Genomic DNA, 13,338 nt, shown 5'->3' with positions numbered 1-13,338 from the left:
ATTTCACTAGCTGTGTTTTGACAAGGATCCTTACAGCCCTTGTGCCCCAGTTAGCGTGCTGCTGAGAGTCTGTAATCCCCAACAGGGAAATTCCCTTGATAAATTTAGGACCTACCAAGAACTTCTCAGTTTCAGCACAAATGAGAAAAGGGAAAGGCAGAATGATGACTAAGAGGAAACACATGGTGGGGGAGGGGTGAAATGACCTCCCAATGGGGAAAATGGTCAGAACTGAAAACAGACTCGAAGAACAGAAACCCAAGAGAACATCTGTGGGCCTAATGGCAATCTTCAGTTCTCAAAAGCCCCAGGGACTGGCCTGAAGGCAGGGCGTAGGTCATTGGAAATACCAACAGGAATCATTTAGACCGGAGCTTCCTGTTTTATGCCTCAGAAGGGGTGGACCACGACATAGATGAGAATCCCAGGATCAGGGTGGCATGAGAAATACAGTATCCTGAGGAAAGGAGGGGACCAGCCCCATTGCATTCAGCCTGGGCCAGGCCACATCTGGACTTCTGCATTTGCTTCCAGAACAAACTTTTATGGAGGTCTCCTGGGAGACAAGCCATGAGAATAGCATGGTGAGGAAAACAGGACCTGTGCTCACTCATGGGGCTTCCTGCCTAGTGATTCTGAATATATAAATAGTGAACAAGTAACACATAATAACTGATGATAAACGAATGTTCATAAGTATAAATACGAACAGGTAATTCATAATGACTTATATACAAAGAGCTGTTTCAGGTGGTGACATGCTGTGAAGAGGCTGGAGAAAGGAGACATGGAGAGATTGTTGTTGTTGTTCAGTGGCTAAGTCGTGTCCGACTCTTTGTGATCCCATGGACTGCAGGACACCAGGATTCCCTGTCCTTCACTGTCTCACGTTTCATGTGCAAACAGAAGTTTGCTCAAACTCATGTCCACTGTGTCAATGATGCCATCCAACCATCTCATCCTTTGTCATCCCCTTCTCCCCCTGCCCTCAATCTTTCCCAGCATCAGGGTCTTTTCCAATGAGTGATTAGGGAGCCATTTTAGTTAAAATGAGCTAGGAATGCCTCTCTGAGGAAGAATGAGATAGATAGACATCTATGGTTAACATGTTCTAGGGTAAGAGAATAACAAGTACAAAGGCCCTGGGGTGTCAGGGAAAGCAACCATTCATTCCTTATTCAACCAATATTTACTAAGGGTGTCACGCTAGTGGCTAGAGATCCAAAGGCACAGCACCTGTCCTCTAAGTGCTTATAGTATAGTGGAGAAGAAATGAAAACAATTATTATACAATGCATTTTCTATGGAACCCCTGGTGACATAGGAGAAACCAGGGAAGGCTTCCTGGAAGAGGTGCTGGGTGAAGTCTTAGGAATGGGGTAAAGACAGAGGAGAAGCGTCAGGGGAGGTGCACTCCAGGAGAGAGCAGCATAAGCAAAGGCATAGGGTGGCAACACAGCATCCCACAGCCCATCGGGAAGCACAGGTAGTGGTAACAATGAACTACAGGGTACACAGGAATGAGGGATGGAGAGGGAGCTTAAGGCCACATTATGCGAGAAGCTCAGAGACCTAGAACTTTTCAACAAGGAGAAGGGACTCCTTTCACATATTTGAAAGGGTATGACTCAGACTAACCTTTGGTTGTTCTGGGGCAGACCTAACACCTGAGAGAGAAATTACAGGGAAGGGGACTTTCTAAGGACAAGGGCCACCCAAAAGTGGAAGCAAGTGGGGTGGAGGCAGTCAGCGCTCCCTCCCTGGAAGTGCGCCAGCAGAGGTCAGACACGGCTTCCAGAGTATAAACAGAGTATATAAACAGGATAAAGGAGGCTACACTTACAGGATCTGAGAGGGGCCAAGAGGTGATTCGGTTCAGACAGGAAGGGCTCATTCCTGGGCTAGGGTTGGGTGAAAAGGAAGAAGGGCAAAGCAGATGAAGGAAACCAGAAAATGCCTTCCAGGGAGGAATCCTGGGTATGGAGCTGGCACCAGCCCGAGATCCAGGTGCACCAGGGACCCTGCTTTGCTGCATCTTGTGACCCTAGCTGTCCCTTGGGCTTTTCCCTGGTGAAGATGCTGTCTACAACAGCAGAGTTGAGAATGCTTCTCTGAGTTTGCCATCAGTACCAGGACCCATGAGGTAAAGTGGGCGGGCCCTCGGTGCACCAGGATGACACTCTGTGCCACACTTATATCCAGCATGAATCCTGCAGAGCCCTGCCACCCCCAGGCAGTCTCTCTGCGCTCAGCCCACTGCCCGGGCTGTCTGCACCTCTGCTCTTACCTGGCTGCTTCACAGTGACCTCTGTGCGCCCTGAAACCTCCTCTGCCAGCTTGTACCAGGCATAGTTGGGGTCCAGCAGCCACTCCTCCACATGGCAGTAGTAGCTGCCGCTGTCGCTGACCTCGGCTCTCTGGACAGTGAGGCTGAACAGACCCCCGGACACGTGCCTCTCAAACTGCAGCCTGGCTCTCAGGCCCTCCTCCTCGGCATAGGTGCCGTACTCAAAGGCGGAGTTGTAGGTGGTTTTAAGGATGAGCTTGCCATCGGCGTCCGAGGGTTTGTGGACATACCAGAGCACCGCGAAGTGGGAGTTCTGGCTGGTCTGGGACTTGACTGAGCAGTTCAGCTGGATGGGCCTGTTTTCCACCAGGGTGAGGGTCCGCTTTGATTTGCTCACCTGCAACTTTGTCACTGCAAAGCAAAAGGGGGTGCTTTAGCAGAATCACCACATACTCCTGGAAATGTGGCCTGTCCCAGGTCCCGCCTCCAGGTTCCCTGTCCAGCACAGCTCCTCAAGGACCCACCACTGATGGGCTTCCCTCAAAGCATGGCTCACCATAAGAATAGCAGCACGACCCCATCTCATCCCAAACAGCCTCTGCCTGCCTCTGCCTTGCCTCGCCCCCAGCTCAGGTCCTCACTGTCTCTCCTGGTCTCCTGGCTGCTAACCCCATCACAGAGCCTCCAGGGAGATTCGGCAAAAACATACCTGCCCATAGCATTTTCCTGCTGAAGAAGTTTAACAGCTTCCAACTGCTCATATTGTTTAGAGTATACCTACTCCATGTCCCTCATGAGGCTAAAGGTAGGGGTGCTCTGAAGAATAAGATGGTCTTGCCTGGAGACGGTCTCATCACTGCACCCCCAGATTTGGGCTTCAGAGAGCACTCACTCACTCAATGTTTTCTGGGATACATGAGTGAATGAGTGGGTGACTGAATGAGAGTGAGCTGGAGAAATATGTTAGCAGTTGGTGGGAGGATGCTGGGGTGCTCTTCCAGGGGAGGGGGAAGGAGAAGGTGGAGAAGAAAATGATGAACAATGGGACAGAAGAGAGCCAACTCCAGCCTCCCCTTCCCCTCTCTCCTGATCTACCCTACCTAATTAATTACCGTGCTCTCCTTTAAAGTGGCAAGAAGCCACGGTCTAATGAAATATAGCTTATGAAGGTAACTGGAGATTTCACCCACTTCATCATTATTATACTTGGCTCTGCTTCTCCTACTCATCATCCTCCCCTTACTGAAAAAGAGGAAAAAAAAAAAAAATCACAATTCCGAGTTTCCCTTAGGAAGCTAAAAGTAAAAGCATCATTTTACCCTCACCCTTCTCGTTATAGTTTGTGTGTTGAGGATCAAACCAGCTAAGAAAGAAATTCAGGAGAAGGCACAGACCCTGATAGGGAGAGCAAGCTGGGCTTCCTCCAATGAGCCTGCCCAGAGGGAAGGCCAGGGCAGGTTGGCCTGGGCCTGTCTCCAGCATCCCTGCCAATCAGTCTCTTGATCCAGACACAGGACTGAGTCCACTGGTCATGCCTGGGTCTCTTCTGTCAGCTCCAGCCGGCTGGCTCTCTTAGAGCTTAAGAGTGGAAAGGCAGGATCAAGGTCCAAGTCCCATGCCCCAAGGCAACTGAAACTTTTGAAAGCTCCAGACTGTCACCTGGATACCTGGCTAAGCCATAGACAAAGGTTCTGAGTGACTGAAAGGATTCAGTAAGCTAAGTACAGCAGAGTCCAATACACAATACCATGACTACAAAAGCAACTCTCAGGTTGTGTCTTCCGGTGCTAAATCAGGTGACACTCTTCACAAAGGAAGCCCAATTCACATACCTACAGACCTTCTCAAGGCATCAACACACGTGGTTGAAATAACCTGGGAGAAATTCCCTGGGCCACGACCCCACCCTTCTGGTTTCATCTTTTTTGGGCAACAAGCCCAGTCTCCTGCCTTCTCCCTTCTTCAAACGCACAAAGTCCTCCAGGGCGCTGGAACCCAGGGCAGGCTTCACCAACAAGCACCCAAGCTCTGGAAACTAGATTCACGTTAGCCTGCCAGTCGACTTTTCAGATCTGATGCCTCTAATACTTGAAACAACCAACTCCCTTTTCATTCCTTTCCAACCCGATTCACTGCATGCAAATGATATCTGTATCAGAGCAAATGACACCACCTGAATTATCTGGTGCTTGGCCAAAAAAACTGGGTTGTTCAGTGTAGAATAGAAAGAGATTTAAAATGTATTATTAATTGGGGCCAGATTATTTTTGCAACTGTTACTAAGGAAACCTCCATTGCTATAGTAACTGCATATGTTAAACTGTATTCCTATGACTAAACTTCAACTAGTCACATGGTCTGAGAACAAGAATCCAAGGAAGAGAAATGTTTCAAAGCATTTCTGTTTTTTTTTTCTCCATTCCACGTCAAAATATTGTGAAGTGTCGAAAAGCTTGAAAGAGAGGCATTTTTGAAATCTGGTGCATGTCTGACAGGTAGGCAAGGGGTCAGCTCCTCATCTGCGTTCTGAATTTCCTCTCGCGTCTCAAGGACAGGAAGGACCTTTCCCGAAGCCCAGGGGAGATGGCAGCCTGCACCAGTAATTAGGAAACAGTCTCGCGTCCTACCTGGCACTGCCCTGGGCGGTGAGCGGCCAGCCAGCACCACCTTCCTCCATGGGGTGGGGAGAGCCTAGCCCCCTTAAGAATTGGAGGCATTTTCATTTGCAAGATGAGAACCATCACAGCATTCACCTCCGAGAAATGTCATGCAGATTAAAAAGCAATATTCTATAGAAAGAGATTAGCACAGAGCCTGGTATACAATAAACATGCAGGATGTTTTCACCATTCCCCTTTCTTTTTGGTGTCTGGGCTCAATTCTACAGTCAAAGCTCCCTATTAAGTCAAGAACTGCCAATCATAAGTTGCACACTTCCTAGGAAAAGTACTGTCTGTGGACTGGCAGCACCCGTGTCACCTGAGAGCTTGTTAGAAATGCAGATGCGCAGGGCCCACCTCGGGCCTCCCGAACCAGACTCTGCCTTTTTTTAAACAAGATCCCCAGGTGGTTCCAATGCACCTGAAAGCCTGAGAAACCTTGGAGTCAGATGCCTGAGTGAATGGAATGGAATTAGGCAATAAACCCAAAGGAGAAAGAAAAGACACTGAGGACTTGGTTAATCCCCAACCGTGAGTCAGCAGGAGGAAATGGTAGGAAGATGGGTGAGAGGCTGCAGGCCAGGTCCTTCCCACACCCCACATGCCTGCACAGATAGCAGGCACTTCCCAGCTCCCGGAGCTGGACTGTACCCTGTTGGAGAGAAGGGTTCTTTCTGTACCTGGAGAGTCTCCATCTGAGGCCTCTGATCACCTGTGGAGCTGCAGCATCAGCATCACGTGGGGTGAAGACACTGACTCACAAACACTGTGCCCAGGGCCCAGCGACCTGCAGTTTCAGGAGCCCTCCAGGTGATTCTGATGCACTAAATTTGAGAAATCACAGGTGTGGCACCGAGGTGGCTGCAGGTAACTCTGGAGATAGCAGTTTCTGCTAAGTGGTGTGAGCAGCAGCCAGAGGGTAGCAAACAGGCAGTGAGGAGCCGAAGAAGAGAGGGATGGCTGTGTCTTTGTTAGAGATCTGTGACAGTCATCAGTCATGTTAGGACGACAGGGGGCAGTAGCTGGACGGCAGGGATTTTTCAAATTGAGGGACATAAGTCAGCCAGGAGACTGGGAGAGAATGAAGGAAGGGCTGCAGGAGAAGTGTGTGTGTGTGTTGTGTGTGTGTGCATGCATGTGCAAGTCCCATCCATCTTCAAAGAAGGAGGGGGACTTCCCTGGTGGTGCAGTAGATAAGAATCTGCCTGCCAATGCAGGGGACACGGGTTCAATCCCTCGTCTGGGAAGATTCCACATGCCGCAGAGTAACTAGGCCTCCTGTGCCACAACTACTGGGCCAGAAGCTTGCAACTACTGAGGCCTATGCACCTAGAGCCTGTGCTCTGCAACAAAAACCACCAAAATGAGAAGCCTGCCCACCACAACCTGAGAAAGCCCTCGCAAAGCAACGAAGACCCAGCTCAGACAAAAATAACTAAATTAAAACAAAAAACTAAGGCTAGAGACTTCTGCAACTAACTTCCCCCCACCCCCAAAAAAAGAAAGGAGGGGGCAAAGGCACCTGCCAGTTAGCAGTTACCACACCTTAGAGTCCCTATAGCCTTAACACCACCTTAGCCCCCCTCCTTTCCCTCCCCGTGCTCATACCCTAGTTGAGCCCCTAACTATCTCCTTCTCAGACCTTATACTCCAGCCTCAGTCTCACCAAGGAGAGCCTCCTAGGCTGCAGACAGGACCTTGCTGCTCCCAGCTTAGGTCCTGCCTGCGGCTCCCCACACAGTAGTTCTCAACAGGACAACAATGCCCTAAAGGGACACCAGGGAAATTGTGTGGGGGGGGGCGCAGGTGGGGTACAGAATATGAGATGAACTAAAGCCAGTAGTGTAGGGTATAGTTCGGGCCGAGGCAGAAAAGGAACGACGACCTCAACGGAAGTAGGTTACCTTTATTCAGGCAAGGAGGGACGACAGTCAGCCTAATGACCAGGCTGAACGACGAGAGGGATCAGGGAGGCTCCATATTTACAGGGGGTTTGTGGAAGCGATAAGGGAAACATTAATCAGGCGGTAAAAAATCAGGTATTTTTTTAGTTGAGATGGCATTTGTAGTTGGGCAGAGGGTGATAAGTCTTCTGGACAGGTGTGGGGGGTGGAAGGTTTCTGGACAGGGGGTGATAAGTCTTCTCGGCAGGTGTAGGAGGTGGAAGGTTTTCAGACAGGGGGTGATAAGTCTCAGATAGATGCAACCGGCCTGGAGCATCACGGCGGGACCTAAAGTTCTGTTTTGCTTTCTCCGAAGTTAGATGATTCAGCAAGAGCCTTTGAGACTGTTGTTTTCTTTTCTAGGCCCAAAAGACTCCTTCATTCCAGACCCTGAAATTCTCTCTCTGGCTACTTCCTGCTGGATAGGGGTGACGGTTTTGGGTCTGGGATGGAGGATCATCCTAGGGCCCAGGGCCTCCTTTTTCTGAGCTTGGGGTGAGGCTCTTGAGAAGGATGGCCTTGACTTGATCTCAAGAGATGGCCTGAATCCATTCTTGGAGAAACCTTTGAAAGAGATTTGAAGAGACAAGGTCCAAATAAGAGGAATAGAATGATAAGTACCAATGGTCCCAGGAAAGGGAGCAATCAAGGGTGGATCTGTTGGAATAGGTTTTGGGGACTGTAAAGGCTTTGTAACTCTTTTCTCCGGCGTTCAGTTCTGTCCCTAAGTTCTTTGACTCTGCTCTGGACTATGCCCGTTTCATTAACAAAATAGCAGCAGTCCTCTCCTAGAAAACAGCAGGTCCCTCCCTTTTCTGCAGTGAGAAAGTCCAGGGCTTGCCTATTTTGTTGGGCCACAGAAGCTAATGAGTTAATTTGTCTTTGGATTGAAACGAAGGACTCCATTACCTGCTCCATGTCTTCATTAAGTTCTTGGGACAGCTTGTAGTAGAAATGGGCAGAGGTCGAGATGCCTCCAATCCTGGTGCCTAGGGCTGCTGCTATGCCAGTCCCAATCAGGAGGGGGGCTATGACAGCTCATCTTTTTCTGTGGGAAAGTTCTCCTTGGGGGTAGACTATTTGTTCTACCTCTTCTTATTTGAAGAATGTTAGGCCCGGGATCAGGAAGACCAAGATGCAGGGTCCAGGGGGGTCCAAGGGGAGACATGAATATGCATAGGTCCTGCAGAGAATGAAGATTCCCAGATTGGTGTAATTATTTGTGCTGTTCTAGAGAACCCAAGTGGAACAGAAGGAGGGAGCGGAGTTTGTAAGGCCAGTGTAGTTGGGACTAGAGTAGTTAATACACGTTAGGTTTGAAGAGGCTGAGAGTAGGACATTGTCAGAGACTGGCCCAATGAGTTGTGTAGTTTTTTATTGGGAAGGAGAGGTATAGTTGCCCTGTAACAGCCAGGTTGAAGGTAAAGGAATTGCTATGTGCGGTGAGGGAGACAGCGACATGCATATCCAGCACTGGAATGTGTGTTGTGTGTACTGGAAGAATTGGAAGGAAGAGTTGAGAAGGCGGGTAAGGTGTTGGTTGTCAGTGGGAGGTTTTAGGAGAGCGGTAATTGGGAAAGGTAATTGTGGAAAATTCTGAAAGAGATGGGAATACCAGACCATCTGACCTATCTCTTGAGAAACCTGTATGCAGGTCAGGAAGCAACAGTTAGAACTGGACATGGAACAACAGACTGGTTCCAAATAGGAAAAGGAGTACGTCAAGGCTGTATATTGTCACCCTGCTTATTTAACTTATATGCAGAGTACATCATGAGAAACGCTGGGCTGGAAGAAACACAAGCTGGAATCAAGATTGCCGGGAGAAATATCAATAACCTCAGATATGCGGATGACACCACCCTTATGGCAGAAAGTGAAGAAGAACTAAAGAGCCTCTTGATGAAGGTGAAAGAGGAGAGTGAAAAAGTTGGCTTAAAGCTCAACGTTCAGAAAACTAAGATCATGGCATCTGGGCCCATCACTTCATGGGAAATAGATGGGGAAACAGTGGAAACAGTGTCAGACTTGATTTTTTTGGGCTCCAGAATCACTGCTGATGGTGACTGCAGCCATGAAATTAAAAGCGCTTACTCCTTGGAAGGAAGGTTATGGCCAACCTAGATAGCATATTTAAAAGCAGAGACATTACTTTGCCAACAAAAGTCCGTCTAGTTAAGGCTATGGTTTTTCCAGTGGTCATGTATGGATGTGAGAGTTGGACGGTGAAGAAAGCTGAGCGCCGAAGAATTGATGCTTTTGAACAGTGGTGTTGGAGAAGACTTTTGAGAGTCCCTTGGACTGCAAGGAGATCCAATCAATCCATCCTAAAAGAGATCAATCCTGGGTGTTCATTGGAAGGTCTGATGTTGAAGCTGAAACTCCAATACTTTGGCCACCTCATGCGAGGGGTTGACTCATTGGAAAAGACCCTAATGCTGGGTAGGATTGGGGGCGGGAGGAGAAGGGGACAACAGAGGATGAGATGGTTGGATGGCATCACCGACTCAGTGGACATGGCTTTGGGTAAACTCCGGGAGTTGGTGATGGACAGAGAGGCCTGGCGTGCTGTGATTCATGGGGTCGCAGAGAGTCGGACACGACTGAGCGACTGAACTGAACTGAACTGAATTGGGAAAGGAGGTCTAGGCATTTATAAGGTTCAAGGGTTGCCTGTAACCGGGAAATTATGTTATGACTTGTTCTTGTTTCTTTTCCTAATTTTGATCTAGTACCCCCAGTGGGTAATGGGATAGAAAGAAACATATGTTTCTTCCATTTGGCTTATGGTAGGTACTCACAAAACTCCCTCTCTTTTGTACTTTGACAGTGAGTAGGGATTTGGACTTCCCGCCCCCGAGGTTCATGGTGCACGGTTTTGGAGCTGTATTATAACATGAGGAATGTACATAGGAATAAATTTCTGAGCAGGGGCAGGGAGTAGCCAGAAGGCTGGGGAGTGCAGCAAGGATAAGGAACAGAGGAGTCATGGGGCTGTTAGTTAGGCAGTGCAGAGGAAATAGCACCCTACAGCTAGCGACGTAGGCGATACCCACGGAAAGATGAAGGATAGGTGGTCAGTCTTGAGGGGAGACAGTTACTAGGCCTATAGCAAGGATTAAACACTAAGAGTGCAATTATAGTTACAGAGACGGGGAGTGGCCAGTCAGGGCGAGGGGCCAAAGGCCCCAAGTTGGTGGTGGTTTGAATCTGAGGAGGAACAGTGTTCATTAGGATGTAGAATGATGTAGAGAATGAGAGTAAAGAAATCAATTTCGTCTGGAGTCAGGTTGTAGAAGGTTCCCTGGAGCCGCAGTTGAGACACCAGTGTAGTCAGGTCTTTGAAGGCAGTTCCTGAGGGGTGCTGGTCCAGAGGTCTTGTAGTAGTTGGGTCAGGAACAGTTGTAGGTTGAAGAGAGTCCAAGTCATTCAGTGTCTTCTTGGATCACTGACAGAGGTTGTCACCAGGTGAATTTTACGGAGGTAGGTCCTGTGAGGGAGACCTGATAGGTGTCATTTAAGGACCCGTTTTAGGCGAGAGAGGTGTATCCAGGAGGTGACCTTCTCGAGTTTAGCTGCAGTTGGGGTAAGGAGGATGATTTTGAATGGTCCCTGCCACTTTGGGGTTAGGTCACTCTGGGGATTATCAGACAGATAGACCATGTCCCCAATTTGTAAAGGGGGCAGGGAGGCTTGGGGGTCAGGGGCAGGCAAGTTGTGGTTGACATATTTCCAGAGGGCACTGTGGAGTTCCGCCAGCAGAGGGGAGTGTAGGAAGCTTGGTATGGGAGTCAGTAGGTGAGTTGGATGAAGGGGAAGGAGAGGGTTGGCGGGGTTGCGGGTAGGGAGGAGGCTTGTCTGCGGGACCGAACTGCGGGGGTACGAAAGGTCTCGGTCTGCGGTTAGTTGAGGAAAAAGAGCCCTTTTGCTTGGGAGGCAAGGTGCATAGAAGGACCTCGTGGGTGGAGCAGGCCTGGCATAGGAAGGGCCTCTTCCGTAGGGCCCAAAAAGCTTGGGCATATGGGATCTCCGACCACTTGCCATTCCATTTAAGGAAGTCGGTGAGATTTTGAAGAATGTCAAAGTCAAATGTGCCGGCTTCAGGCCAGTGGTCTTGATTGTCTAATTGGTATTGAGGCCAAATCTGTGTACAGAGTTGTTTTAAGCGGTTAGCTTTGAGTTCAGTGAGTTGAGAGTGGTTTGAGATTTTTGAGAACACAGGTCAGAGGGGAATCTCTTGGGACAGATTGGCCAGACCTCATAATTGAAAGGCAAGCAGAGGCTCCTATTGGGAGCTCGAGTTGTCACTCGTAGTTGCAATAGGAGTTATGAGAAGAGAGCTCTGTGTCGAGGTGGAGCGTCCCCCACCATTGCCTACAGAGTGGCCCTGGGCCAGGGGTCTCCAGGACTCGGAGAGGACTGGGTTCTAGGGCGCCTCTAGAACACCATCTGGATCTTACCTTAATCTGAGGGCAGGCTTGAGTGGAGTGTTGCGTGTAGAGCAGTCGAATGGCAAGAGTTCCCTATTCCGGAGGTCGTCAGAGACAGAGAGAGAGGGAAAGGGGGTAGAGCCGAGGCCTGGGGGTATGCAAAACACCAATAAGTTCTTTGCACAAGGCTTGCACCACTCATGAAGGCACTAGGCGTCCCCACGGCAGAAAAGTGAGCTGGAGGATGGGCGGATGTTGTTCGTGCTCCCAGACTCCGGAAAAAGGGAAAACAATAAGAGGGAGGGAGAGTGAGGGAGGGAGAGTGAGAGCGTGAGAGAGAATGAGACAAGTGCCTCGCCCCCTCCCGTTTTGGCACCAAGAATGTAGGGTATACTTCTGGCCGAGGCAGAAAAGGAAAGACGACCTCAACGGAAGTAGGTTACCTTTATTCAGGCAAGGAGGGGCGACAGTCTAACGACCAGGCTGAGCACTGACAGGGATCAGGGAGGCTCCATACTTACAGGGGATTTGCGGAAGCGATAAGGGAAACGTTAATCAGGCAGGATGTTTTGGGTATTTTTTAGTTGAGATGGCATATGTAGCTGGGCAGGGGGTGATAAGTCTTCTGGGCAGGTGTGGGGGGTGGAAGGTTTTCAGACAGGGGGTGATAAATCTCAGATAGATGCAACCGGCCTGGAGCATCAGGGCAGGACCTAAAGTTCAGTTTTGTTTTCTTTGAAGTTAGATGATTCAGCAAGGGCCTTTGAGACTGTTGTTTTCTTTTCTAGGCCCAAAAAACTCCTTCAGGTAGATTCTGTAAACCAACCTGGGTTGACTCTGTGCGAGAGGTCTCTGCCTCGTGTCCCGCGTGACTTTCAAATGACATTCATCGAAGTGAAGACTCTGTGCCTGGTACCTAGCACTTTCCATTTTGCTATCAACACAATACTTTTTGTTTTTTTTCATAGCTTTAACATATGCTAGGCAAATCAAGGGAGGGGTTTCCTTTGCTTTGTTCAGCATATCTCACGAGTTGCTCAGGATCTTGGAAACCGGCCCAGACAGCAGTGCTGCCCAGAGGTGGCACCACTGACACTATCAGGCGGAGCAATTCGGTGGGTAGCAGGGCCTCTGCCCAGCAGCAGCATGAACTGGGGACCGATCCTCCTACAGTAGCCACCCCTGAGCACTGATGTGTTAGAATCTATTGCTTTATTACAAACTACTTCTAAAAAAATTTCTCCATTCTGCCACCATAAGGGCATTGTAACATCACTGACTCAATGGACATGAGTTTGACCAAACTCCGGGAGATGGTGAAGGACAAGTGCTGCAGTTCATGGAGTAGCAAAGAGTCGGACACGACTGAGCAACTGAACAACAATGAACAACAACAGCAACAATTCTTAAAGATTACGTGAGTAGGAAAGTCATATTGCCTGTGACAATATGAATTTTATTTTAGGGTAGGAAAGGGACTACTACAAACTGTTATTTAAAAAAAGGAGAACATAATGAGTGTGGCCCCAAGTCTTATCTGCCCAGTTTAGAGTATTCTGACTTCACACACTTATGCAATCCTTTCTATGTGCTGAGCACTGCTCTAAGCCTTTATAAATATTAACTATCTGGTCCTCACCAGACCTATGCAATAAATATTATCATCCCCAGTTCTATAAAGATACTTACTCAAAGTCACACTTCTGATAAGCGGTAGAGCCAAGATTCAAACCCAGGCTGTCTGGTCTGTCCTTGCTTCTAACCTTCATGAACTCTGACGCTCCATGCTGTCTTGTAGAAGTGGGGCCCCCCTGGCCTCTGCCAACCCAATCTCTCCCCAACCCTAGGCTTCAGTCACAAGCACGCTGCTGCCTCTCTTGTGATGTTCTTTATTCACAACTCTGAGCCTGAAAGCCCTGCTGCTCCTTCCTGCCACCCACCGCCATGCAAACTGATTTTCCGCTCAACCCTATGGCCTATCCCCTGGACTAGCCTCTGGCCAGCCTGAGAGGCAAGCC

The 13,338-nt window shown here is 49.1% G+C and overlaps 1 protein-coding gene across 5 annotated transcripts in view; it reads right to left on the bottom strand.

The window, feature by feature from the left end:
• Positions 1–13,338, bottom strand: part of IGSF3 (immunoglobulin superfamily member 3) — a 114,037-nt gene that overhangs the window by 13,275 nt on the left and 87,424 nt on the right. For all 5 annotated transcript variants that reach the window (XR_014054798.1, XM_081493854.1, XM_081493855.1 and 2 more), the window contains one exon: positions 2,288–2,698. Coding sequence is in view for 4 of the 5 variants with exons in the window: in XM_081493854.1 (XP_081349980.1) it covers positions 2,288–2,698 (411 nt within the window). In the remaining variant the exon portion in view is untranslated. The remainder of the gene's footprint in view (positions 1–2,287; positions 2,699–13,338) is intronic.

This window comes from Giraffa tippelskirchi, chromosome 5 (assembly GCF_054371585.1).
Source record: "Giraffa tippelskirchi isolate mGirTip1 chromosome 5, T2T-mGirTip1v1.2.pri, whole genome shotgun sequence".
In the NCBI taxonomy this organism is placed as follows: domain Eukaryota; kingdom Metazoa; phylum Chordata; class Mammalia; order Artiodactyla; family Giraffidae; genus Giraffa; species Giraffa tippelskirchi.
Note: the sequence above shows the minus strand (reverse complement) of the source record. Positions and strands in the feature narration are given on the sequence as shown.